Source organism: Trachinotus anak, unplaced genomic scaffold (assembly GCF_046630095.1).
Source record: "Trachinotus anak isolate AG129_WGS33_773 ecotype Australia unplaced genomic scaffold, CSIRO_AGI_Tana_v1 ptg000005l, whole genome shotgun sequence".
Classification (NCBI taxonomy): domain Eukaryota; kingdom Metazoa; phylum Chordata; class Actinopteri; order Carangiformes; family Carangidae; genus Trachinotus; species Trachinotus anak.
In genome coordinates this window covers 3904454-3932252 of record NW_027273856.1, presented here as the reverse complement: position 1 = coordinate 3932252, position 27799 = coordinate 3904454, and the positions used below count along the sequence as shown (strand labels likewise).

General features: G+C 45.0%; 1 protein-coding gene across 1 annotated transcript in view; it reads left to right on the top strand.

The window, feature by feature from the left end:
* The window catches only part of kdm6ba (lysine (K)-specific demethylase 6B, a), a 94190-nt gene that overhangs the window by 61171 nt on the left and 5220 nt on the right, over positions 1–27799 (top strand). The window contains exons 5-16 of the mRNA XM_071477868.1: positions 3031–3092; positions 18373–18459; positions 20461–20582; positions 20993–21116; positions 21260–21355; positions 21482–21770; positions 21884–21961; positions 22190–22363; positions 22500–22682; positions 22988–23581; positions 23795–27477; positions 27633–27762. Coding sequence (XP_071333969.1) covers positions 20998–21116; positions 21260–21355; positions 21482–21770; positions 21884–21961; positions 22190–22363; positions 22500–22682; positions 22988–23581; positions 23795–27477; positions 27633–27762 — 5346 coding nt within the window. The 5' untranslated portion in view covers positions 3031–3092; positions 18373–18459; positions 20461–20582; positions 20993–20997. The remainder of the gene's footprint in view (positions 1–3030; positions 3093–18372; positions 18460–20460; positions 20583–20992; positions 21117–21259; positions 21356–21481; positions 21771–21883; positions 21962–22189; positions 22364–22499; positions 22683–22987; positions 23582–23794; positions 27478–27632; positions 27763–27799) is intronic.

The window sequence follows — 27799 nt, the reverse complement described above, 5'->3', positions numbered from 1 at the left end:
ACACATGGCCATGGAACAAAGAGACACACAGACAGACAGTGAATCTAGACTGAAGAAAACCTTGTCATTTACCAGCACCCCTGCAGCAGCCCACTACTTTATGTATATGTGTGTGCAGGTATGAAGCCTGTTGCCCTAACATGAAAAGACCTACTGAATCACCAGTGACTAAGGGCTGGAGCAGCCCAAGCATGGCTATTTTACTCACGCCATGCAGGCTCACACACGCTGGAAGAAAGTGTGTGTGTGTGTGTGTGTGTGTGTGTGTGTGTGTGTGTGTGTGTGTGTGTGTGTGTGTGTGTGTGTGTGTGTGTGTGTGTGTGTGTGTGTGTGGGTGGGTGGGTGGGTGGGTTAAGGTGACTGTGTTAAGCTGATTTTATTGTGCACTAGGTGGATATGTGTCCATAAGTTTGTATGTGTTGGTGCGGTAAATATGTGGGCGTGTTTTGGGGTTGGACCCCTAGATGTGTAGCCTTTAGGCCTGCTGTTCCTTAGATAATAGCATTTTTGTTATGTTATGTTGTGTTTTGTTATTAAGTTTTATAGATTTTCTTAGAAAGGATGATGTCTTGACCTAATGACTTAGATGAATGTGTTTTCTCAGTGTTTTATCTTTTGGCCAGTTGACCTTTCTTTTGTGGTCCTCGTGTTGGGTAATTTACCTAGCTTCTATGAATATATTGTGATGCTTGTGGTGGATAGACTGATTGTGGCTGTGACAACTTTCCAGAGTTGTAAAACCTTCATCTTTGTAAAATAAACTACTATGTGTGTATTGTGTTTCACTGACTACTCAAACTGGACCTCCTGGATTGTATTTCATCTTCTCACTGTACCTTCATCTTCCCCCACAGAGCCCTTTGCTCTTAAACATGGTGTTGTTTTTGAGTACCAGGTCAGACAACTCTGCAAAATATAAATACTACTTTCCCCCATCTGTCTCTGTCAAACCAGGCCTGCTCTGTTTTCACTCTATCCTTATCTCTCTTACCCAATCTAGGTTGTTTCTCTTTTATTTTTTTCAACTTTTGTCTGGCCCAAGGCCTTCTCTCCATCTTCCTCCACCCAACCCTCTCTGCCTGTGTGCCTCTTCATCTCCTCTGCTCTTTACCTCTGAGCAGTGTCCCTGTTGTTTCACCCCACTACCCCTCTCTCTGTGGTGGTTAATGTCAAAGGAAGATGCTCCCACTGGTTAACCTTTACAGACAAAAGATAAACTCTTTCTATATCTTTCTATCTCTTGCTCCACCCAGCATTATTTCTCTCATTTTCTCTCGTACACAGTTTCTTTCTTCATCTGTCACTTCCTGTTTCAATACAAATTTAATTAAAAAGTGTATTTCATTACCTTTTTCTGTAATTTTACATTTCTTTTATGCCTTGTCATGCTCCTTTATCTCCTCCCCCGTCAAGGTCTCTCTCTCTCTTTCAACGTCTTTCTCTTTCTCACAACCCTCCCCCTTGCTCCTCTTCTCATAGTCATGATATTGATCAAGGTCAAATGATTATGTCAAAGCTTGTGACATTCACTGGATGTGTCATGAAAGAATAAATTCTACCCTTGCAACAATTCAGCCTCCATTAGACGCCCACATACTCTTCTGTTAAGGTGGCCCTACTCAAAATGCACCCACACTCTCTCTCACCAACCAACACACACACAGCATGTTTACGCCTTTACAGTGTGTCGCCAGCTGTGACCCTTTAAGGGGTGTGACCTTTGACCTTGAGTTCAAAGGTTGGAGGCCCGAACAGCCAGGCTGCAAGATCAGTGAAGGCTGAGCCAGCTATATCTGCCTCGTATACACACAACCTGCCTTGGGCTGTGTATACTGCATTTGTAATGTGTGCACATGCTCAGTAGAGAAACATGTGGAAGCCGCCGAGCATAGGTGTGCTCAGTCGCAGCCCCGAAGGTAGAATATCAGCGCAAGAGAAAGAAAGACAGGTAGAGAATGGAAGAATAAATACAGGAAAGAAGAGATTTGGCTTTAGACCTGTCACAAAAAAAAGCAAAGTCACGGTGTCCTTGAATGTGAGGTCAAAGGTCACATGGATGTTAGAGAACGAGGGAGGAGGGAAGAGAAAACAGGTTGATGGGTGATATGTGAAGTATGAGGAGGTGGTGACATTTAGGTTGCAACTAGTGTCAACCACAACCATTTGTTAAAAGGGCATATTCTGTGTATGTGTGACTGCATATGAGAGAGAGAGTGTGTGTGTGTGCATTTGTTCCACTTTCCCTGTTTCTACAGAGTTTATGTTCAGTGCATGTGTGTGTTGCCATGCCTGCTTTATGGTTTTAGCACATTACAGGTGCCGTGTGTTCTCAGGGTGTACATGGAGAGGTGTGTGTGTGTGTTTTTTGTGTGTGTGTGTTGGGGGTGGGGTGGTACACCAGAGTACCACCTGTTCTCAGTCATGTGGCCCAGCACTGACACTGTGAATCACTGAACAGGCGGCACATGAGGAACACACACACACAGATGGCCACAGTGCTGGTCCAGGCCCTGCTGTGCATTTTGGCTGACACACACACACTGTGGTTTCATAAGCCACACCAAGTGACATATCGACAACAGCATGACCACAGAAGAGTCAGCAAACGTCACGCATGCATGATGAAACGAGCAAAGGGAATAAAAAATGAGCTGTAGCTCATCTTCTTTTAACCCTTGACTAATGTGCTAATGAATTGCTGACCGCTGCTTCAACTCGCACTGGAATGTCACAGATGTATCAGAATAGAACAGAAACACTTTTAACATCTGGAGCACATCACTGCTATCCAATTTCAACCTGCAGATTTACAGATAAAGTTGAAGTAAATGCTTGATTGTTGTTACCAAACTGAATTTTGATGGATAGACTTAATGTTGACTTCAGCTCGTAGTGACGGGTTTTCTTTGTGTGACTGTTAGTTGTGACAGAAGTTAATGCAACAGATTCCTTTTAAAGTCCTCACTGCTGCTGTTGTTTATACTCTTCAACCTCTAGACTGACCTATGTTCCTCCATATTGTGGTTTCAGGAGGTGGGAGGTGTCATGGTGGCCTGCTGAAAGAGACAGACTACATTACCCATGATCACCAGGTAAGGCTCTTTTAGCTTACAGTTACATTGCTTTCTTCTCCTCTGATTTTATTCTTCAGTTTCTTGAGTAATACGTTTTTCTTTGTTTTGTCCACCTTGCTGCATTTAAAGATCAATATTTACTAACAGGTAATACCTCAGTACAAATAGGTAAAAGTAAAATACATACACGATCACACACAAACACTGTTGTACAGTACGTAGGTGAGTCAGGGAGAGGAGCAGATGTGTCAAAAGAGAGTGAGTAAGACAACAAAGAGTGAGAGTTCTTTATTCATTAGTTAAGATGGTAGTGGGTTGTGAAATTATGGGTGTAAGTGAAGTGCTGCTCCTTGCTACAATATCTTTCACACACAAAATCAACTGTTCTTTTCATAGGTAGTTGTGTGCGTGTATTGGGTAAGTCCTCAAAGAGTTGTGTACTTTAAAGGCCTCTGAGTCAAGTATGAAACTTTTAACTGTTTGCTCTTCAAAGCCACATTAGAGTAAAAAAAAGGTCAGTGACTTGCTTGCTCATTCTGCAACCAGCATTCACGAAATACATCAAGTGTGTGGTAGATTAACTTGAAGAAAGTTCATCAACAATTTGATTATCAGATAATCAAATATTTTTAAGCAAACAGCACAAAATTCCTTGATGAAAGCCTCTCGCATATGAATATTGTTCTTAGTTTTTTATGATGGTAAACTATTTTCCCCTTGGTTGGACAAAACAAGCAGTTTGAAAAAGTCAGCTTGGGTGTGGACATAATTCACTATTTTCTGACATTTTATAGACCAAATAATTAATCTAGAAAATAATCTGCAGGTCAGTTAATGATGAAAATAAATGTTAGTTTCACCCCTAGTTACATTATGGCCTGCAGATTCTTAAGTTTCAAGAGTCACACTTTACTTTTCAAATGTGTCAGTCCTGCAGGTAATACACAAAGTTCATAGTAGCGAGTGCACAAGAAGCAACACATTTCAACCAGTCTTTGCACTTACTGTGAAACTACTTGAGAGCTAGTAGTGGCTATAGTGATAGATACACTAGTCCTATGTAGTTCAAAGCAGTATAGTTATGTAACACCATGTTTAATGTAAATTAGAGCAATCTCTTTTCAGACCTGGTTTATATTATCTAGGTGAGCCACTGTTTAGCCTCAGATCTGCTACAAGCTCTTTTTCACATGGATGGTTTTGGTGTCCATTTTAAGAGGAAAACTGACCAATTAGACAATCTCCTGAAAACATGATGTACTCCTCTAAGAGCCATCAAAGCTTTTTAAACTCCTCTAAGCTGGGTTTACTTTTCACTATGTATAACTTTGGGATAGTGAGGATATTAAGCAGGACTGGAGTGCTTTGCTTATCATAGAGCTACAGTCGGGATTAGCTGCTTATTTGAGGAACTAGAGGGAAAGCTGGGTCCTTCTTCTACTTCAATAAGGGCCCTAATTATCAGGACTGTAGCAAACTATTCAGCTGGCTACATGGCTGCTATATGTGGGTGTGCTAAGCCAGTCTGTCTGTCTGGCTGCCTGTGTGGCTCTCTGTCTCCTCGCAGTGTGACTGTGTTTGAGTGTGTGCGTGGAGGTGACTATTATCATGTCTGTCGGTCTCTCAGTGTACCCAAAAGGCTGACTCATGGTATGCCACATGCGCACACACACACAGCCCCACACACAGTCCTACATATTAACGGCTGAGACGTACAATCTGTACCAGGAACACAGTCTCCTACAGCTGCAGAGCACACACACTTTAGCACATATGCATACCTTCTTTCTCCTGCTGTTGCTCTGTCTCGACCTTAGCAGTATTACATTCTGTTTATTAAGTCTGTGTGTATGTGTCTGTGTGTGTGTCTGGTATGACAGGAATTTTTGGATCTTGTACCCATGGGACAGCTGCTATATATACACATATATTTGGAGTGTGAGAACTGAGCCATCCCCGATCTCTTTAATTACACACACAAAGTCCCCACCACACACACACACCTGGCTCCTTTCCACACACATGAATACAGGATTGCTAGCCATGCATAAGAGCTGTAAGAACTTAAATACACAGTGCCTCACAAATCTTTTTCCCCTTATTGTCCCTTCCTGACACACACACATTTTGGACCCCCGGGACAGACTATAATGCCTTAGCTTCCCTTGTTGTGGGAGAGGAAGGAGGGGAATTGTGCTCAGACCTACATTTTATATTCTCAGACTTTTATTATATACAGTACAGTACAATTATGAAAGAAAAAGCTGGAGGAAACTGGGGGGTGTGTGTGTGGTGCACTCGAGTCCCAGCCGTACCCACATCAATCAGCAATCCTCTTCCTGTTCACTTTGCAGGGCTAATGGTCTCCCACCACACTCTTTACAGTGCAATTACACACACATTGACACACACAAAGCTGGGCAAAGTCACACACTTGAGACAACAGACACACTCTGAACACACCTAGTGGAAGATATGATGTAATAATATCACACAGGGAGCAGTATGAGAGTACAATATGATTTCAGATGATGTGGGTAAATAGCATTCTTCATACCCAGCAGCAACAAACAGGCAGCACAAGCAACATAACATTTGCATAACTAGTACAGTCAGTTTGTCTCAGTGCAGGAGAGAACAGTGTAGAAATACAGTGGACAACAGTGAGATGCAAATAATATATAGGCTACATACACAACGCTCTAGTTTACAACTCCATGGTGGATAATTAAGCACTGTAGCAAGTCAGGAAGTAATAGCTTCCAGATGATGTTGTAAAGGAGCTTTACTGTTGATTTGCTGTATTATAAAGATATATATACACATTACTATAACATTAAGGTTGCAGGTTTTCCAAGTATGTAATTACATCATCTGGAATTTAATGACCTTAAAAGTTTTTTAGAGAGAAATGTATTACGTATTGACGTGCAGTGGCATTATTAGCTGCTGTAAGCTTTTCTTCCACAGTTACTCTAGAAATACAAGCAGCCTCTTGAATTTGGATGTGAATTTTCAACTTTTTGTCTTTCACTTTTGCAAACAAACTGGCAGCAGGAAATGTTTCCATGTTTGCAGTCATTACAGTTACACTCACTCTGCAGTACTGTATGTACTGTATCTCTCGTAGTATGCAGCTGATTTCTCCACACAGTCTTTGACAAACAGAAACAAAACATCCACATACAAACACACTGCTTCCCCGAGTCAAAGACCTCTAGTGTACTGCATCCATGCTCTTTCTCAACACAAAACACATTATTGAACATTCATTGTCACTTCACAATAGACTCTAGATCCACCCTGGTGGTACATACCACACATGCCATGCACTTACTTCATCAGGGGCTTGAAACTAGCTCTTGTTACTGCATACTAACAGAAGTCAAACTGCCTGCAGTTATCTCAAAATATTCTGAACGTGTTGTGATGTGAGAGGGGAGAACAGACAGTGAGAGACTGATCTCACTGATTTGCACCGAGGCAGGGAGAGGTTCTGTAATGTTCTGATTTTGTTGTTTTTTTTTAGAATTGTTATGGCCATAAATAAACTGTGTGTGTATGTGTGTGTCTCTTTATGTCATTGTCTCAGCATCATCCATGACACACTCCCGTCCTCCCTGTGCCAGCTAATTTTGCCTTCTGTTGTCCTGCTGAGGGGTACTTTCTAAATATAACCCCTACACATGTGTGTGTGTGTGAATGTGTGTGTGTGAGCGAGGCACACATACCGTTGGTTGTACCAATGTGGCTCTTTGGCGTTATTACAGAGCACAGGATGGTTACTTTGGCGAGGAAAAGCTGGAACAAATGTTTCCGGCCTTAGAGAGACCCATTTGTGTTTTTGAAAGCCTTGTTTACCTCACTCAGGATCTTAGCTGGCTGCCTCTGAGCACATAGCATATAATTCTTTTACTTCTGTCTTCTCAGGCATGTTAATGTCACCTACTATTATTATTGGCCTCATAACTCAGGTTTTATTTATAGGACGAGCAATGTGGCCTGTGTTGCAAAAATAAATAATACATTAGTTTGATGCTGTAGGGTCTGGGGAGGCTGAACAATATCTATCTAGCTATCTATACTCTACATTATCTAATACAGACTGGACATAAAAACATATCAACATTTATAAAGTTCATACAGATTGATTATACACTATATATATATATATATATATATATATATATATATATATATATATAGTGTATAATCTACACACAAACCTCAGTGGGTTATATATCTAATCATAAAATGTTGTATTTCTGTAGTGTAAGTATGTATTTCAACAACTTAACTGAACAATGCAAAGTAGGGGAGTATCTAAGCCTATGTATAAGACTGCATACACAATAAATATAGTTACCACGCTAAATGGTTTATAAGCTGTAACTAACTGTTTTATTAATGACTAATAATTCATTTACTAATACTTTGTGGATCAGTTATTTATGATCAGCAAACAGTCATTTAAGCTATTTATGAGAACAACTCTTGGGTGGCCGGGCAGGTTGTAAAGAATGCCTTTAACTAATTAGTCCATATGATCACTTAGTGGAAAAGTTGCAGAGAATCTGGGCCAAACTCCATTTATTTTTTCACAACCTGGCAACCCAAACGTTGTACTTAAAGTGGCTAATAACTGATCTATAAATCATTAGTAGGTTGTGTTTTAATTCATAAGAAAGCCATTAGTTACAGCTCATAAACCCATAGTGCCTGTGTATAGAGAGTTGACTAATATATAGCAGGTATAACATTTATCAGGGAAAATGTAAAATAAAACATTGCTTCAAATGTGTTTCACAATGTCTTCCAAAAGAGCTTGGTTAAGGATTGGGTTACATACAACTTTCACATTGATTAGAAGTCTAAGTTAGGTTTTTTAATTTTTATTTTTTTTTATAAACCTATTAGTGTATATCTATAATCCACATGTAAACTATCCAGTCAGCAATAAACTATGTGTATGCTCTTAACCCACAATGACAGGCTACAATCTACAGTTAAAAGTAGATTATTATTTTAATTTTATAACCCCTACATGAGTTTATTTTAGAATATTAAGCCTGTAAAGTCTATATCTGGACCAGTTTATCTTCCACTAAATCTAATCTTAACACTGTGATAACTCTATCATAGTGCTATATGGCGTCAGCGGGTAATACTCTTCCTCATCCAAAAATAAACGCTCACACGGAAACATGCTCCTGGCTCTTCACCGGTCCAACAGTCGGTCACGAGTGGGCCTAAAAAAAGAGCAATGAAACGGTTCAAACCGACTCATGAACCTGTCGGGAGGAGGGAAGAGGAGCCGCTCCGGTACCGGGGGTTGGACTCGGTGCCAGTTTGCGCTGTCAGGGAATTCCGGGGCCGCGCGGTGACGTCACGCAAGTGCGTGTGTGCGTGCGTGTGTTTGAGTGTGCGTGGCTCTGTCCCTTTAAAACAGAGCTCAGCGCAACTCGATCCCTGCCTGGCCGCTTCTGTGCGTGAAGACAGAGGGAAAAGGGAGCTCGACGCACAGACGCGCACAGACTCGAGTGAGCGGGGCTGTCGCTGCACGGCAAAGGCGGCCGTCGGAGGGATTCATACCCAGAACACAGAGGAGAGCAAGCCCGTCGCGGACACCACAGCCGTCAGCCGGCTCAGGTTTCATGGTTGTTTCGAGAGGAAGCGACGGAGACTAACAGGGATTATAGGGCTGTAGCTGCTCTCCGCTCAGCCGGCTGGTCGGGAATTTGTCTGCAGCGCCGGAGCTCCAAACTTGCGGATACAAAGACTATAAAGGCGACGGTGGATCTCAAGGAACCGGATACATATATCGATTTGGAAAATATTTGATTTCTTCTGAGCGTCCATTTGAAGGACTTGAATGAGCGGTGAGTGCCGGGGCTGCTGTGAGAACAGGGGGCATTTAAAAGTCCACTCGACTTTGTTTTGGTTGTAATCGGGGAAGTTAGTGGTCGTGAAAGTTTTGATGTAATATACCATTGGATTGTGTTTGATTAATGATGACAAAGAGAGGCTTTGGTGCCATTAAGGACAACAATGAGTGAATTATGGTATTTGATTAAAACGGAACTCTTCATCGTCTGTAATCGATTAGGTGGGGGAATTTCGCCGTATTTTTTCTCAACCACAGGTGACTCTTAATCCCACGCGTGTGTGTGTCTCACTTCGGCGAATTGTTTTCCTCATATCCACCAGTGACCATCTTTACGGGACATGTTTAATCATGCAGTGCTTAGTGTTTTCTGTAAATTGGCTGTGGTGGGAAATTGGGGTTCGTGGACTCCCCAAATAAAAATAAACCCCCAATTTCTAAGGGTTTGTCCCAGGGAGAGCTGTCTGAGCGCTCTGCTGTGTGTGTTTCAGTGAAGTGTTCAGCCCATATAAATGGCTGATAATGACACTGGCCAGAGTACAAAATAGTCGTCCTAATACATCTATTCATGAAATAGTGAAAATGACCTAATCCTCGTACTGCTTTGGGACACCCCGGGTCCTATTTTGGTCATTGTTGCCCTGAAAACTCAACTCATGACCATCCCATGGCTTGGATAGGGGGGAGAGCTGGAGGACAGAGAGAGAAAATTGCCTGTGTAAGGAGATCTCACGCCATTGTGTGTGTGTGTGTGTGTAGGAGTGGGTGGTTGTGCAGGAGTAGGAGTGGGGGGTGGGCAGGATCACTGAGGTCGGCAGCCGCATAAAGTGAATGGATAGCTGCCACCCCCATCACCCCCAGTCAATCCTTACACATACAAAGAGCCGGATTGAAAGGAAGTGATTTGCATCACCTCTCCTTTTGGGGGGAAGGGCGGTGTTTTGGGGCTGTCCTTGAGGTCTGGATTTTCAGGGGTAGCCAGTGCACTAAAGTCTGACCACAGCGTATTGTTTGGCCAACGTGATCTGTTGCCCAGCTTTCACCCTCAGAGGGAGCTCTAGTCCAGAAGTGACTTTTTGACTTTCAAACAAACCTCCTGCGCTTTTATCTTGATCTTGATGAGAATAAAAAAAAATCCCACAAGAGTCACCTGGGCTTGGTTATGGCAGCTCCTCACTTTTCGCACACCCAGCCGATGCTCATATCTGTTGTTTCCCGTGCGTCTTGGTGCGCTTTGGCCAGTTTGAACCAAACAGAAGCGCAGCCACGAGTAAAGCATCAAAACAATGAAGGTTAAACGAGGGGAAAGACGAGTGGTTTGGGGGCGTGGCTGTGTCTTTGGTATAGCCTGTAATTGATAGCTGTTGATATTGGTGGTCGTTATCGCCTCACCGCCCTCAGACTTTAAATGTTTCACTGGTCATCAGACACGCAGCTGATGAGAATTTGTGGCTGGCTGGTGGGGGGCTTATTTGTCCCTTTATTGCCCGCAATAAACCAGCCCGGATCAGGAAGAGCAGAGTGTGCTGGCATGGGGCCGCGAAGAAAACAAAAAAAGAGCCTTTGAAGGTTCACTTCCGATCAATCAGATCGATTGGCATGGAAACCAGCGACGCGTTTGATCTCGGGAGGTCGTAAAAAGTTAAAGCTTGAAATCGCTCCGCACACACTCCCGGCTCGCTCGGTGCTGCCTCAGCTCTCCTCCGCCCCCGTTTGTCCCGTGATCTCAATAGGAGCGTGTGTGTGAATGAACAATCGCCGCCCATTTTACTATGAGTGATGACGAACATGGTGGAATATTAAAGTGATACACACACACACACACACACACACACACACACACACACACACACAGGCCAGCAGAGAGAGAGGGAGATGACGGTGGAAATAAAGCCGCTAACTCAACAATAGTGTGTGAGTCAGGCAGCTTGAGTAAGCAGAAGAGGAGTGTGTGTGTCAGGACAGTTTCCGCATCCCACCTCCCAACCCCCATTCCCCATATGTAGTTTTGATAGGGCTGTTACAGGGTGTCCTAAGCAAATTAAGGATTACTCTGATCTAATTAAGGTTTTTCCTTTATGCGTGTGGCTGGCATGGGAAATGGGTCAGTAGGCTGCAGTAAAGTGCTTACTCATCGAACTGCAACAGTTAGAAGCGATGAAACAAGACCAGTGTGTGTGTTGGATGTGTGGTAGTCCATCAGATTTTAGGGGGTTCTCTTGTCAGTCTCGACTTTTGTTGCCCGTTACAGAAAACAAACACAATCAAGTGTGTGTTTCAAAGGGAAGCAGGGAGGGGGAAGTGATTTGATGTCGTGATGAAACATTTGTTTGTCTGACACCACACTCTTGCAGCCTTTCCAGTAAAGGGTGTCGTTTCTCCTCCAGAGCACTTGCACAAAACGAGAGAGAAAGAGGGAATAGAGGAGGTGCAGAACAGCATCTGTCCTGCTGACAGTTTCACAGACACTCCCCACACACCCCGACACATCAGGCGTTAAAACACGAGTTTTGCTACGTGTTAGTTGGCACAAAGGCTGGAAACCAGTTGAGGAATTTCCCATAACCAATCCAATTCCCCACCATTTATTTAATAGACATTAAGAACAGTAGTATTTATTTTCTGAAACAGTACTAACTGAATTTATTGCATTGCGAGAGGGCTTACTGCTGATTGGCTGCCCTCAGAAATGCAGTAAAATACCCATTAGTTTATTTAGTTTCCTGTGGTACATGCAAACGCTTCAGCACACCAAGCTTGTTCAGACAGGGTTAAGGTTTTAGAGTTTCGTTGGGGCCAAGAGGGGCAACAACTCAGTCAGCCAAGTGTGGAATTCCACCATGCAGTGTGAGACTGCCTGGTGTGGATCCCACTCTTACAAAGTGGGGACCAGGGCCCAAAAAACAGGATGCAAGTCAACTTCTGTTGGGTCCGGCATATGAGAAGGCTTATTTTTGTGCGTTTTTTCTTATTTATAGAAAAAACTGAAAGACAAGAAAATGGTGAAAGGAATGAGGGAGAGAGAGAGTCACGATGAAACTTTAATTTAATGATTATTGAAATGACATAAGGTGAAATGACAAAACTGGGCAATAAAACACCACAAAAATGGTGCAAACAAATAAAGGGTTCTACATACTGTATATGTACCATTGCCACTTTTTGCATGTTAATAGGTCTTTTAGGTTTTGAAATATGGAAAAGTGGTTTGGATTACATTAATCACCAACATGTATGGATGAAGTCATGGTCTTTATTGCTTATTTCTCATTAGTTTCTATGGACCAGCAGGGTTCTTCTCCACTGCCAGCCAACCACGAGGCTCAGACATCCATAACTATAAATATTGGTCATATATGCAGCTGTGGTCTCGCTCCAGGTTCTGTTACGCTGTGTTTTGGACCTGAGAACAGTGAGGAAAAACAGATTGGTATAATTTAGTCCAGAAGTTGAGGAGTGAACTCGCTGAGAGCTTTTACAGGAGCGGGCAATCATTCAGATGCGGCCACAGGCAGGGCAAATAAGCTAATGTAAAACATCGCAGGATTTTGAAGACAGAATTAACAATGATATCAGAGAAAATAATATTTTTTCAAAGTTGAATCCATCCTAAGTGAAGAGAGCTGTGTTATAGAGGAAGGAGGAAGTTTGCTTTCTGTTTGTCTGCTGAACCGAGTGAGAGTGAAAGGAAAGTTTTCCCTCTGACTTCAGTTCCTCTCTGTTATCTCTGGCTCGTTGCCACTGATGATGATGCCACAGTGGAAGGGAGGTGTATGTACCTACACACTGTGTGTGTGTGTGTGTGACTCATACACAAAATTAAACAAACTCTCACACCTTGGAAAGAATTTTCTTCCTTCCTTTTTTACCTCCACTCACCTCCTGTGAATACTTTTATCCACCTCGACCACACTGGCAGAATAAATGGTAACTCAGCTAGCACGTACGCCCATCTGCATCATTTCACTTTTTCCCAGAGTAAGAAAAAAAAAGCCTAACATTGGTATTTGAGGAATCTATAAACAAGACTTGGATGTTCTCTGACCTAAATGAACAAACGGCGCCGCCATAACAAAGCCGCTCAGTCTGCGTCACAGTTGTACTGATAAAGTCTAAATGATTCGTGCGTAATCACACCCACTGTAAGGACAACACAGCAGCGGCCATCTGCACGCATGCTGTCATTAACTATGAGGCATATAGGACACATACACACACACACACACACACACATCTATGTTGTTTTTTGTTATTCACACACGCAGACTGCTGATGAGAGGAAGAGGATGGTGTGTGTGTGAGGTCAGTGTGTCCTGTGCCTTGGTAAACATGTTGATCAGTGAAGAGCCGTCATAAACCCTATTATGAGTTCTTCTCTGTCTACCTCTGCCTCTCTGTCTTAGTTTAATGACTGTTGGTAAAGACGCGACTGGTCCCCCTGGCAACTGTTACCAAGGGAGCAGAGTCTCGTCTTGTTTGAAGCATTTCTAAGCTAGTTGGTTTGTGTGTGTGCGCGTGTTAGCCCTGGATGAGGAATAGGAGCACCTGGAGAGAGAAAGAGCAGCACAAGGGAGGGGGATTTTGCAGTTCTGATTTTGAGGCAGTTTTTCCTATGAAAAGAGGCAGCGTGATGTTCTGTTTTGTCCTGAGCTTTTTTTAGATTTGTTATTGAAAGCAATCAACTGGAGAAGCAGCAAGAAAAGTTCTGGGGCTTTTGAGGTTGCTGAAGTGTGGAAATCGAGAGTGATGATGATGAAGCCATAGTCAGTTCTCAATGAGACGCCCACATCCTCTCTGATATCCGGTTTGTCGGGATTTATTTGCTGTTTTCCTTTCTTAAGAGTCAGAAGCCAGGTGTTGAGTCATTTTCTTTTTGTGTGTCTCATACACACCTCTTGATTCAGACAGTGAAGTACCCAGAAGTGTTGTTGGGGCTGTCGAGAAATCCAGACTGATGTTCTGTCAGTAACACAGGGTTTCTGTGAAATGAAGCAGGGAGCACAAGTGACTGGGAGGAGGCATTATTCATCACACACACACACACACACACACACACACACACACACACACACACACACACACACACACACACACACACACACACATTCTGCCATCATATGTTTGTCACTTTTACCAGAAACTAAAGAGAGGACAAACCAGGCTTTTCACTTAACACCCGGGTCAGAGCCAAGTAAATGGCTTTTTAAGTCAGTTGACTTTATTGTTGATGAGACTTATGTGAATCATGGGTTGGAGACACGTGCCGTTCACAAAGGATGACTGTGTGTCTGAGGTGTATTTTAGTGGCTGTAAGTGAAACAGTTCAGATTTTTGAGTTGACTCTTCTTGTTTCACATCTGCACAGACTCATATTAGTCACACAACATCAGTTTTGTCTACTTTTTACGGTCAAAAGGTTTTTGTAGAACTACTAAAACACAAATAAAGTTCATATTTTTTCAACAGGAAGCCTCTGCCTTAAGACTCTTCCCCTAGACCTCTCTTCTCTTTCACACACACACGCCCCCAAACCCCTCAGGGAGGCCTGCTTCCTGTGGTTGTGACGACAGCTTCCTCTCCCCTCCAAGCTCTTGTTCCCCTTCTCTTTAACGTCACACACGTCATGTGAATCTGATCTGTGTGTGTGTATGTGAGAGAAAAAAGGAGATGCACCACACTAAGCCAGTTGTGTGTTGTCAGTCACAGCCCAGATGTCAGGGTGGTGAGTGCAGCAGACAAAAGGGGCCTCGTGTTTTCATGTTTTTCTGCCAGACCCCCACCCCCTGCTCTTCCGTGTTTGGTTTCTTTTTCCACACGCAGATGAAAATGTGGGTTAACTGTTTCTGTCAGTGTGTCACTGGGGGTCCGGAAATCAACTTTTTCATCTTTTTTAATGCTTTTCCGCTATAGCACTTCTTAAGAATAAAACAATGAGTGGAAAAAGAGGTGGTGACAAACCAAAGAACACGTTGACAGGCTGACCACCAACAGCCAGAACAAGACAGCCTTTAGCTGTTTGTTAACCTGACGCTTCTCACTGTTGTTTCAAAATCTACTGAAAGCTGATGGGATGGGCAGTGTCAACCCAGCAGAGGTTTAATGTGAAGATTTTGAATAATCCTCCCCCCTGTGCTTTAGTGGCTCTCTCTGTCATGGCCTGAATGTAGAGCAGATGTGAGGGGGTGCACATGTAAGCCAGGAAGAGACAAAGTAAGACAAATAGTAGCTTTTATCTGGCCTGTTATGGCTGCATAGTGTGCTGCTGCTCAGCGTAGAAGATGTGGCTGTAACTGGGTGAAGGGTTAGGTCAGCGCCCTGCCTCCTGGATGGAGGGTTGTGCTCCTAGCAGGAGATAATGGTCCATCACGGAGGTCAGGTGCTCCTGTGTTTGTGGGCAGGAACAATGTTTGCTTGCTGTGTCCTTGGCTGACCTACACTGCCCTGTGTGTTCTGGCTAGAACACTATTCTGATTTTGTGAGAGTGTGCGTGCGTAAAGGATGAAGTTAGCCCGCATCACCGTCTTGGAACGGTATGCGCTGACGTTTGCACACGCACAAACAAACAAACACACATACATGGACACACACAGGGAGCCTGGCAACGGTGGTGGGGGCGGACGGATGCAGGGGCTGACTGTTCCTCTCTGTGTGTGTAATAGAGAGAAATGCATGGTGTTTCCTCCTGAACATGATCTCTATCTGTGCCTGATTATGTAATCGCCAAATGGAGTAGAGAGGGCGAGGGAGGACAGAACAAGACACAGTGAGAGAGAGAGAGAGACACAGGACCATGCATGGCCCTTCCGTCATCCTCAGCCAGAAACTCATTGCTGCCAGAACCTTTCCCTCGCTCTGTTCCCTCTTATCTGCCTCTTCTCCCAGCCTTATCTGGTCATGTCTTATCACACAGACTCTGCTGTGACTTTACTAGGACAGTAACACACTCCAGCTGCCAATACCCCCTCAAGCTCGACATTTTCAGTGGTCTTATCCTTTGTCATTGATCATATGGTCACGCCAACACTGTCACTTTAAGCTGTCTTCTTACCCATCTGTCTATTGCTCTTTTCCAAGGAATACTGGTTAACATCACTGTCCAGCAGAAAGTCAAATCGACAGTTGTATTAAATTCAAAATTTTGAAATTTGTCACCAGGATGAGAGAGGACTGCCTCTTTCAGGTTTTTCATGTCTCACAATGCAGGAAAGAAGTAGGATTTTTTTTTACACAGATGGATGTTTTTATTCAGTGTATGCCCTCACTGCCTCCCCTCATCTCTCCAGTCTATTTTCCTCTCGTGGCCTCAGTGTGTTTGTCTAGCTGGGGACCAGCAGAGGCCAGTGGTTGGCAGTGAAGAAGGGTGAGGATGAATAGATTAAGGCTCTTGCACCGAGTCAGACGTCATCTGAACATCTTCATTTCAACCATTTGCTTCCCTCCGCTTGTGTCAGGCAAGCTTCCCTGTGTATAGAGACAAGCTTGTGACTTGTTTGTGTGTCACGTGGGATTGCAGTGGATTTATTTATTTAGTATGTGTGTGTGTATATATTTCTTTGTTAGATGCCACAGAGGATTCAACAGAGCTCCTTTATTTTCTTTCTTGCCTCTTAGTTGGTGTGGTTGACAGCAGTTGGCACTGCTTTGTCTGCTTGCCAAAGCTTTCTGTTTGGCCCCGCCTCCCAGCTGATAGCTGGTGTTGCCAGGACAATAACTATCTTGCGTAACTACGACAACGAGGGCGTTGACAGGAACTACTCTTTGATGTCTGACGGCGATGGGGGGATTTCACTTGAACACGATGTACCATAGGGGAATTTTTGATCTAATGGTGAATTATGTCATCTTTGGTAATAATTGATAAAAATATCAGCTGTGTACAGCTGAGTAGAAGAGAAGTAAATACTTAGATTAGTTTAACTTTACCTAGATTCACTTACTGTACTCAGCTTGATAGAGTACCACTGTAGCTTGTTGTGGTTAGATTGAGGTTCAAGTGAAGACAGCTTAAGCACTTTAAGTGTTCAGGATGTCACTGAAGCTGAATATGTAAGTCGCTGAGTAAAATTGTAACTTTATTGATCAGGAGTTGGTAAAACAGTGAATATTTGTGTGAAAGTGATCCTCAGATTTTTGTCAAATTTTCCTCTTCGTTTATCTTGAACTTGCGGTCTGATACTCTGATTCGTCCCTGAGCCATGAAACCCCCTGTAGCTCGTCATCACATCCTGTTTGTCTGTGTAAATACACATACACACGTACAATCAACCCATGCACCACACTGTATAGGACGCAGAAATGATACCACGAAGTCCGAGAAATTCCCGCTGTTGTCACATCTGCAGTGGAGCAGAAACACGCCCCCGGTCACCTGACTGTAAGTGGTGTCCCAAGAGGGCGGAGTTTAGGGCCGCGGTTTTGGGTAAGCCCTCTTTCAGGGTGCTGAGTCATCAGGGGTTCCCCCAAAAAGCGAAATGCGTAATGCTCACACACTCTCACTGTTTTCTCCTCTCATACTCTGAACCCTAACTCATAGCTCATATAACCACATTTCATCACTTCGGTATCATCTGATAGAACCTGAGCTGGTATGTAACACTGTCTGCGTCTGTGTACACTATCGAGTTTCAGAGTGCGGAGTTTCTCACACTGAGCTGGTTCAGTGGCTGTGAGCTATGTGATAGCCAGGATTGCAACTGGAATAGACGACCATTTGGTCACAACAGACATAAACACACACCCTCTATAAAAGAGGTAATTACAACCTCACCACAGTGTCCCTGTCTGTACTCTCGTCATAGCTGGGTCTCTTGCTGGATTTATTTTTAAACCTTTTATTCTGTCCCACTCTCTTCTTTGCCTATGATGCCTTGTGTTTTATTATTTTACTATGTTTCCGCAGTGGTACTGTTTCGCATGTGATAGTTGACTTAGCCTGCGCAGCTCTTCCTGTTAGAGTGAGATCAGCCTTGTTTGTGTGTCTGCTCGCCCTGCTAAGCTGCAGTCAGTCTCACCATTGTGTCTATGAGAAGAGAAAGAGAGAGTGAGTGAACAAGAGCCCCCCCTTGCTCCTATTGTGTCGGCCTCCTTGCTGATTTAGCCCTTCGCCTCTGAGCCACCCTCAGGTTTTCCACACTGCTCTGAAACCAGGCGTCACCTCAGAAGTCAGGAAACCAGGAGGAGTGAGGGTAGAGACGATTCACTGTCTAGAAAGCCAGAAAAGAGAAGCAGCAGGACACAGAAGTTCTCAGTTCATACTGAAATCAGAAGACCACCCTCAGCTTTGAATTACATCATATGCTTAGAGACTTTAGGTTGATGGCAGTTTTGATCACATCTGAGTTTTGTGTTTAGCGTGACTTCATGTTGTTTTTATGACAGCTTGATATGAATGTTTTTGTCTTCTCTGTCTTTCAGGGTTGAGGAGACCCCAGAGAGATGATTGGCAGCCGAGGCTGAGACTTAACACAACTGTGAATCAATAACTTGGTGCTACTCTAAAAGGTACGCTCAGCATGAGACTGTGTTTGTATCAGTGTGTCTTAAAGCATGTCGAGCGCAGTCTTGACAGTTAACACCAGCCTATCGTCACATAACAGCAGTGCCTGGTGGACGATGATTCCTGTGAGGCAGAAGGGAAGAGATAGAGAGGGTGGGGTGTGTGTCACTCTACAGCACCCCCCTCTGACAAGCTAAAAGTGTACAGCTATTGAAATATCCCACATTGGGCTTTAAATAGAGGCAGAGAGATCCAGAGTCAGTGGGAGGAAGAAAGGAAGAGGAGAGGAACTGGTGGGTGGAAGGACTGCGTATGACCAGAGCTAATTTAGGAAAACTGGCGGAAGAGTGCTGTGCTGAGCAAGAGAAATGAATCATAACCTGTGTGTGCACAGCTGCTACTCTGCCATTATGCATTACACAGTACCTGTTACTTACTTTAAAGTGTTATCATTACGTTTCTTGTACATTTGTGGCAGCAATTCAACTTTTAGTTTTACATTACATTGGGAGAGCACTCACATGGACTTCTTTGTATCTTTAAACCTTCTGTCAATTGTATTGTGTGTGTGTGTGTGTGTGTGTGTGTCCAGATGTATAATAGTCTTGTCATATTTCATTTGGTGTGATGAGATATGATATATCAATGTTTCTGGATAGTTCTGCTTGTGTCTGATCATTAATAGATGACACAAATGAGGATTTTTGTGGTTTCATCTGTTCAGTACAACAGAAGTATGTGTTTGTTACACTAGTTTTGTCAGCAGTGGTGAATATGCAGGTGTAAACACATCCTCTCTGGTTGTGTCAGGTATCTCTTTTGTTGTCTTATTTTGAATCAAGGTACTTTGAAAAATGGACTTCTTTGTATCTTGACACCTTCTGTTTTTTGTATTGTGTGTGTGTGTGTGTGTGTGTGTGTGTGTGTGTGTGTGTGTGTGTGTATATATGTGCGCGCGTGTGTGTCCCCTGTGTTTCAGAAAGCAGGGAGGGGAGCAAGTTATCTATGAGCTTCTTTTATGTCTTTTTCCCTCAACCGTTTTCCTTTGTGTTGTCTCGGTGTATGTCTGTATGTGTGTGTGTGTGTGTGTGTGTGTGTGTGGGAAGGTGTGTGGGCGTTTTAATGGCACTGTTCCTACTCTCCACCGCACCTCCCTCCATCCCTTCTCTCTTCTCCATCTCTATCTTTTCTCCTTAATCTATCCTTCCATCCTGTTCAGACCGTCTGTCGCTGCTGCCCCCCTCTCCCTCTCCATCACGCCTGCTGTAATGAGATTAAACCTTGGTGTATCCACTGGGCATGCACACACACACACACACACACACCCTTCAGAGCACTGCAGCACACACATAATCATCCACTTAAGAGAGCACACTATTCTCTCCCTCGCATGCACTAAACCAGCACAAGCCTGACATGAAAATGCAGCTTGCACACTTGGCACTGCTTCCAACACCACACACACTTGAGCACAAACACACACAGACACACACTTGGCATGTGACCAATGCCTCTCACTCTTAGTCTTTCCCTCTGTCTCTTGTTATCAGGAGGCCCATGGTAAGGATTACAGTAACCCCAGTTCTGTCCTCATAGGTGAGCTCCCCACTGAGCCATCTGGGCCTCTGTAATAATCCTGCTCTGTACCAACTGGTTTACTGACACCTCCTACAGGCTGAATAATGCATAGCAGCCAGCCACAGACAAAGAAGTCATCATAATTTAAGACTTAACGTGAATTTATTTTGAACTAGTGGAAGCAGAAATGTGAAAATTGATGTACATATGGGTAAGAGTTTTTCGCAGCTTGCACTGCAGTCACTCTCCCCTGTCCTACATTCTACCTACACCCTCCCCTCACTGCTGGCAAGCTCTCCAACTCACACACACATACACCCACCAACTAGCCTATATAATAGAGAGCCCACTGGCGTTTATTGAATTTTCAGTGTGTCTGTGTCTCTCTCTGTTCTCACTGTGGCTCTGCTGTTCTTCTGCCTCTGCAGCCAATAGGCTTTTGGGTCCTTGGTGCTGAAAACAGAAGAGTCGGACAGTACAGATATTCTCAGTGTTGGAGTGAGGCCCTCTCTGTGCTGCAGTGGAGGGCTTCACAGACATAGCTAGTCTGGTAAGTACGAGCACACAGATATAAATTAGCGCTCATGCATGGCAGTCTAAAGTAATTACACTACTAAGTCTGATTAAACCTTTTGCTACAGTCTGTAATTTTAATGGGATAACTAGTAATTCTAGTCAAGTGGATTTTTAAAGCAAGTTTAACCCTCATGGAGTTTTGCTGCAAAATGACAGGTCTACTACAAATGCTATATTATTAAAACTTATGATGGTACTAAGAGATTAGATCTTTTATTTGTAAAGGTGGGTCGTAATAAGATTCAGGCAATTACCACCTTTGTAAAATGTATATCATTTCAAGACATAACTTTTCATTTAGCTCTACAGTCCACGTGATGATGACAGCATGTCTGTATATGTGTCTGTGCTTTAATTATACAATGGTTTTACTAACCTCCGCAGGCTGGATGCATCACGCAGTAGAGCAGTTTGGCGGGCGTGGCACACGGGATTCCTTCCCTCTGGACGGACTCAACCGGGGACCATGGGCTCCCGTGGGCGGCCGCGCCTGGCAGCCATCTGCCAGGTTTGTATTCATGACAACAGATGAACACAAACCTCTCGGTCAACTTAAATCCAAGTCATGATTTTATTGCAAAACTGAAGTTACAGCTGAAATAAACTTAACAAGCTGATTGTACTGTGTGTGCTGTCTCTGTTCCTCATCAGGTGTTTGCCTGGAATGAACCAACACCAGCTCCTTCCCCATCTACCTCCTGGTCCTATGGGTGGACTGAACCATCCCACTAAATTCTTCAGTAATGGGTAAGTAATGCACACAATCATTAGATGACAGACCTAGATTTATAGAGCAGAGGGTGATTTATTTATTAAAAAAAAAAAGAAAAATGCCATGCTGAAGCAAGCATTCTTTCTTTTTTTGCTGTCCAGGCCCATGAGAGGAGGTGAGAAGCTTGAGCTCCCACAGCCAATATTACCAGGCCTTCAGAGGGAGCAGCAGAGACCTCCTCCTCCTCATCTTCATCCTCCACCTCCTCCTCACAGAGCATGGGAGCAACTAGGCCAGCTGTATGAATCCCACCTCCCTCCTCAAGGACATCCTGGTGTGCCCTTGCCCAATGACCACGCACTCCGTCACCATAATGGAGGCTACGCTGGCAGTGGCGGACCTCCCCCCAACCCACATCTTCCCCACAGCAGGCCCAACCAACTGCTGAAGGTGAGGAGCGATGCTATAGATGACTTGCAGATTTCTGCACCAGAGTGAAAGAGTTTTTCATAGATGAAAAAATTACTCCATTCACACTGTGTTGTCTTTGCTGTTTGCTTTAGTTTGGGGGTCCTCAGGAGCAGCATGTTCCCCGGGGTCCATCATTGCTGGGAGATGAGATGTGGGCTCAGGTGCACCAGGTAAGAGCTCTCTAATTGGCTGCGATCATATTTCATCATCCAAATAGACAGAAAACAATCCCTATTGTGGCTGTCATTTCTGCTTCAACCAGTCATACTTAATACACAGTCACTGTTGCTGAGCTACGGCTCAATATTTCAGGAAAGGAATGTTTTTTAACTGACACTGCAAAAGCTGAAGTTATCTTCATCTGCCACAACACTGACCCCTCTTTTTTCTGTTCACAGCAGAGGGGCTACCCAGGAAAGATGCTAGGGGGTCAGCTGAAGAGACCAGGCCCTCCGTTGGGAGAGCATTCTGTTATCCAGCACACTCCTCCACCATCCCTGCACCCTTCATCCCGCCCTCCCACGGCCGAAGACTGTCCCAGCCCCAGCAAGAGGAAAAAGAGTTCAGATCAGGTATCAGACAGGAATACATTTTCTTTTAATACCAAAAAGTTACCACAAAGAGAGGTGATTTATAACCTCAGTGGTTGAGTTTCTCTACAGTTTTGTTTGTTTGAGTGGTAAATATGATGTCCCACTCCCTGTGCAGGTATCCCATCCTGGGCTGCAGCGTTTCTCTGGTCATGGCCAGTCTTTATTATCTCAGCAGCAGTCGTCAGTCCACCACCACCCTCCTAAAACTGCCTTCTGGAACCCTCTTCACAAGGACAACAGCACTCCCTGGCAGCCCCACATTTCTGACCGCAAGAACCCACCATCGCAGGAGTTTCAGGTCTGAACAGCAGCAAGATATCACTACATTGAATATATAGCATTTGGAGCCAGGGGTTAATATATTACTATTGACTACGATCAATAGGAAAACCCTCATTGGATCGAGTGGGTCATAAAGATGTATTGATTATATTAGCTGTCTGAACCTCAGAGTATTGTTGATTGTGCTGTACGTGACAGCAATCCTAAAATTGATTTCCTTTTTCCTGTTTTGTTAAGTGCAGCAGCAATCAGAGCCTGTGTTAGTATTATATCTCCAGTCATCCTCATTTGCCTCCCTGCTCTTTTTGTACGGTTTAACAGGAAACCAACAAACAAGGAATTGGCAGCTACACCCAAAAGTCCTCCCCTGCCTCCTCCACCCCTTCAAACCTCTCCCCTCCACCAAACTCCTCTCCTGGAAGCTACAACCAGGGATGTGCTTCTCAGCTCCAGAAAGACACATTCCAACCTCAGGCTGTAAACCATCAGTCCCCTCACTCCTCCTACCCCAGCCCCAGCTCCAAACTGGGGCTAGCTCCACCCTGCCGGGCCATGGAACCTCGTGGTCCTCCCAACCAGAGAGGCCCTATCATTGGGGGCCAAGGTGGCAGCCAAGCTACCTCTTACACGGCATCTACCCCAACCAGGGGGGACAGAGATCAACATCTACATGCCCAGTCATCACCAGCAAACCCTCCTGCAACCAGCAACCACAACAACAACAGCAGCAGCAGCAGCAGCAGCAGTGTGCCTTACAGCCACTTCCAGCCTCATCCAGGGCTGGGGCACCAGGGTCCCCCACCTCCTCCTCCTCCTCCTCCTCCTCCTGCCAGCAGCACCTCAGTACCTCAGCAACAGCAAAGTGGTCTCCATGAGGCCTGGAGATACCAGAGCAGGCCCAGCAGTCACTCCCTGGTGAGTATAAGTCAGTCATACAGTGGCTCATTTGTACCGTGTTTTATTCTTCTGCAGTTGTCAGTTTTATAATCATTAACTAAAAAGCAGAGTAAACATCTTTTATTCTGAACAAACAGGCTTAAATTTGAGCTGTAACTCAGATGCAGTTGTTTAGATAACTATCATTATAAAAGTAACTGATTGAAAGTTGCTCTGTATGTGGTTTTTCAGGAGTCGGGCATCTACAGGCCTCCAGGACTGCTACCTCAGCGCCAGCAGAGCCACAATCAGGTCGTGGATAGTCGGGTTCCCTCTCAACATCACCATCACATCAGCCCTCCTCTGCCCACAACCAACTCCACCCGAACACCTGTCATTACCCCCAATCTTCCCATATCCCAGGCCTCCAGCTCTATCAGCAGCTATAGCAACAGCCGCAGCTCTAGTGGTGTCTCCACGGTGACCAGATCCCCCCCTGCTGGCTGCTCTGTGAACAATGGCAGCAGTAATAACAGTTGGCAAAGAGGACGAGAGCCAGTACCCCAAACCTCCAGTACCGTCATTAGCCCCACCTCTCAGCTGGGTGCTCTGCTGCAACCAGGTTGTCAGAGAAGCCAAGCTCCCACTGCCAACCAGCCTCACCATCAGGGGCTGCCCAGGCCACAACAACATGGACCCACCAAGTCCCAGTCCATGAAGGAGAAGACGACATATTATCCTAAGGCTGGACAGGAGCAGCATCCTACATTTTCCTCATCATCATCATCGTTCTCCTCAGGGCATCAGAGGGCAGGGGACAGTGTTATAACAAGCAGAGTCTCAAATCCACTTCCTAGGTCTCCTACTACATACTGCCCAGCTCCTCGCTCCAGTGTCAACTCTGCCCCTCAACCATCCAATTCAACCCTCTCCTCCAGGCTGGCTCCTCAGCGAGACTCGTCAACACGGGTGTATTCTCAGTCCCAGATTCATCCACCAGTTCCAACCTCTGTCCCCCAGTCCATCGAGGAGGCTCTAGACAAGCTGGATGCAGAGCTAGAAGGACATATGCAAGCTGAGGAAAGGAGGAAGAGGGACAGAGAGGAGCAAGAGAGAAAAATAAGAGAAGAGGAGAGGCGGAAGAAAGAATGGGAGATGAGACAAAAGCAGGATGAGGAAAGGAAGAGGAAAGAGCTGGAAAAGGAGGAGGAGAGGAAAAAGAGAGAACAAGAGCAACAGGAAGAGGAGAGGAGAAGGAGGGAATGGGAGAGGCAGGAGCAAGAGAGAAAGAGGAAGCAAGAGGAGGAGAGGAAAAAGAGAGAACAAGAGCGACAGGAAGAGGAGAGGAGAAGGAGAGAATGGGAGAGACAGGAGGAGGAGAGGAAAAAGCGGGAATGGGAGAAGAAGGAGCGGGAAAGGAAGAGGAGAGAGCGGGAGAGGCAAGAGGAGGAAAAGAGGAGGAGAGAAGCAGAGAGGCAGGAGCAGGAGAGGAAGAAAAGAGAACTTGAGAGGCAGGAGGAGGAAAAGAAAAAACAAAGAGAGCAGCAGAGAAAAGAGGAGGAGAAAAAGAGGATGGGGTGGAAGAGGGAGGAGGAAGCATGCAGTGCTAAAGGCAAAGAACAGACTGCTATTGAACATCTGGAGAGACTGCTCTCCAGCAACTCTTCCACAACACCCCCACCTCCTCGCCTCTCTTCTGTTACTGCACATCCTTCAGGTCCACCACCCCCCAGTTCCCAGGCTTCACCCCCCTACCCCTGGCTAAGTCGTGGTGGTGTACTCCCCTGTCCACCGGGCCAAACACCCACCACCACTACTCCTGTAGAAAGGCTGCGGCCGCCTCCTCTTACACCTCAGACTGAGTATGCCAGAGAAAAGCAGAGGCAGAGGGAGATGTGGAGCAACAATGGCGGAACGACATTCAGTCCCTCATCAACACACAATACCTCAGGGATGAACCAGCCGGTATACCCCAACAAGCCCCCGGCAATGCAAGCCGCGCCCAACCAATCCAAAGACTCAACCAGGGAGAGAGACAGCAGCCAACACTCTCTCCCTAACTTGGCACTTAGAGAGCCCCCCAAACTATATCAGGCTTTTCCCAGAGAAAACCCTCCACCACCACCACCTTTATCCTCCACCTCCAGCTCCACAGGGGGAATTCTCAACAAGCGGGTGACAGGAAGTGGTTTGGAAAATGCCAACAGCAGTGGCACTGACTCAGACAGTGCTCAGTTTGAAGAGGAGCCCTCAGAGTTGTCCACACTGCTCCCCGATGGTCTGGCCAACATTATGGCCATGCTGGATGAGTCTATCAAAAAGGAAGAGGAGATGTATAACAGTGAGAAGACTGGGTCCACAGGTCTCCTTGACAACTTTTCTCTCAGTGTCCAGCCTATCAAGAGCTACCTGTGTGCCCCAGACCTCATTCCAGCAACAAAGCATCAGCCCAACCAGGAAGACTTTGGATCCAATCCCCATGCTAGCCCTCCTGTGCTCAGCCGCCAAGGCTCTCTTGCCTCCCCTTGCAGCCGGACATCTTCTCTCAATGAGGATGATGAGGACTACCTTAAACCTTCTCCAAATGTCTCTAAACAGTCAATGGACATGGGAATGGGAGTAGGGAACACCAATTACCGCCACAGTGACTTGGCTAAACTTTATGGCCTCCCTGAGCAGACTAAAAGTGAGGCTGATGAGGATGATGATGAAGAGGACTCTGAAACCCCATCTTGTTCTCCACCACCCCAACGACCCCATCTCCACCAAACAGGTGTAAACAGCATGTTCAAGTCCCTAGCAACAGTCCTCGAGAGCCAGAAGTATGCATACCGAGGTGGGCCTTTTGGGAGACCACCTCCATCAGCTCTGGTTGGGGTCAAATATTCCTCTTCACTGTCACTAGGCCCTGATATCTGCCGCCAGCAGCAAAGTGGTTCTCCCACATCAGATTCAACCAATCCACCACTGAGTCCTGCTGCCCCACCTCTCAAGTCCTCTCCTACTCTGCTGGAAGACAAGAAACTGAAAATAGAGGATTCTGACATCTGGAGAGATAATGGAGAAACCACAGAAGAAATTATCAGCATTATGAAAAAGGACAGTGTTCCCACCATAAAGCCTATTAAGGTGGTAAAGGAGGAGCAGCGACTGAAAACCATCTCAGAGTCTTCTCTGGATGAGTTGGGGAAAAGCTGTGAGGTCATGCTTAGCCGACAGTCACTTCCTAACAAGAATTCTCTTGATAAACCAGACAGTCGTGGCAGACGGGAGGACAGCCACAAATCTGAGAAAGTAAAGGAACACAGAGATAAAGACAAAAACAGAGACAGGGATAGAGAACGGGAGAAAGAGAAGAAGAGAAAGCATGGTCACAGCCACAGTAGCAGCAGGAAGCATGATGACAGAAAAGAAAAAAAGAAGCATAGAGAAAAGAGAGAGGAGATGGCCTTTTCCTCTTCATCATCGTCATCATCATCTTCCACCCATTCCAGCTCCAGCCACAAGCGGCACAAGGATAGTAAGAGTCATAAGGAGAAGAAGGATCGTAGAATCCTTGGTGACCTCAACCTCCAGAGCAAAGAGGGGTCAGAGAAGAATCGGAGTCACTATGACACAGATAAGAAGAAACGTAAGGAAGCATCAGGTTCCAGCTCCACCAGTGAAGGGGAGCATGCAGAGTGGACCTCAAGGAGCTCTGGAGAAAGATCTGAGCATAAAAAAGGCTCTGAATCTGGTGCCTCATTAGGTCCCACAGACTTCTTGAAACTGAAGGCACTGTCAGATGGGCCACCCAAGGAACTGAAGATTCGCCTAATTAAAGTGGAGAGTGGGGACAGGGAGACATTCATTGCCTCGGAGGTGGAGGAAAAGAGAATCCCACTGGAAGAAATCAGCATCAAAAACACTGCTAGTGAAATCATCAGGTCCTGCAAGTAAGTGCACTGTGGAGGAAGACTTTCCTAAAAATGGATTTAATGTAAAATTTAATTAGGCTTTTTATTTTGTTATCTGGCACACAAGTAGTGACAGACACCTGTTTCACACCTTCATGTTTGCATTTGTCAATGTGTTCTTTTTTCTGTTCTAGGGGGGCAAAGGGAGTCAAAGGGAAGTTCAGAGAATCTTATTTGCTACCAGCCTTCTCCGTAAAGCCCATCATGACTTCAGAGGAACCCATTCCAAGGGAGAAACTCAACCCCCCTACACCCAGTATCTATGTATGTCACTAAATTCTTACATATTTGTTTTTTTTGT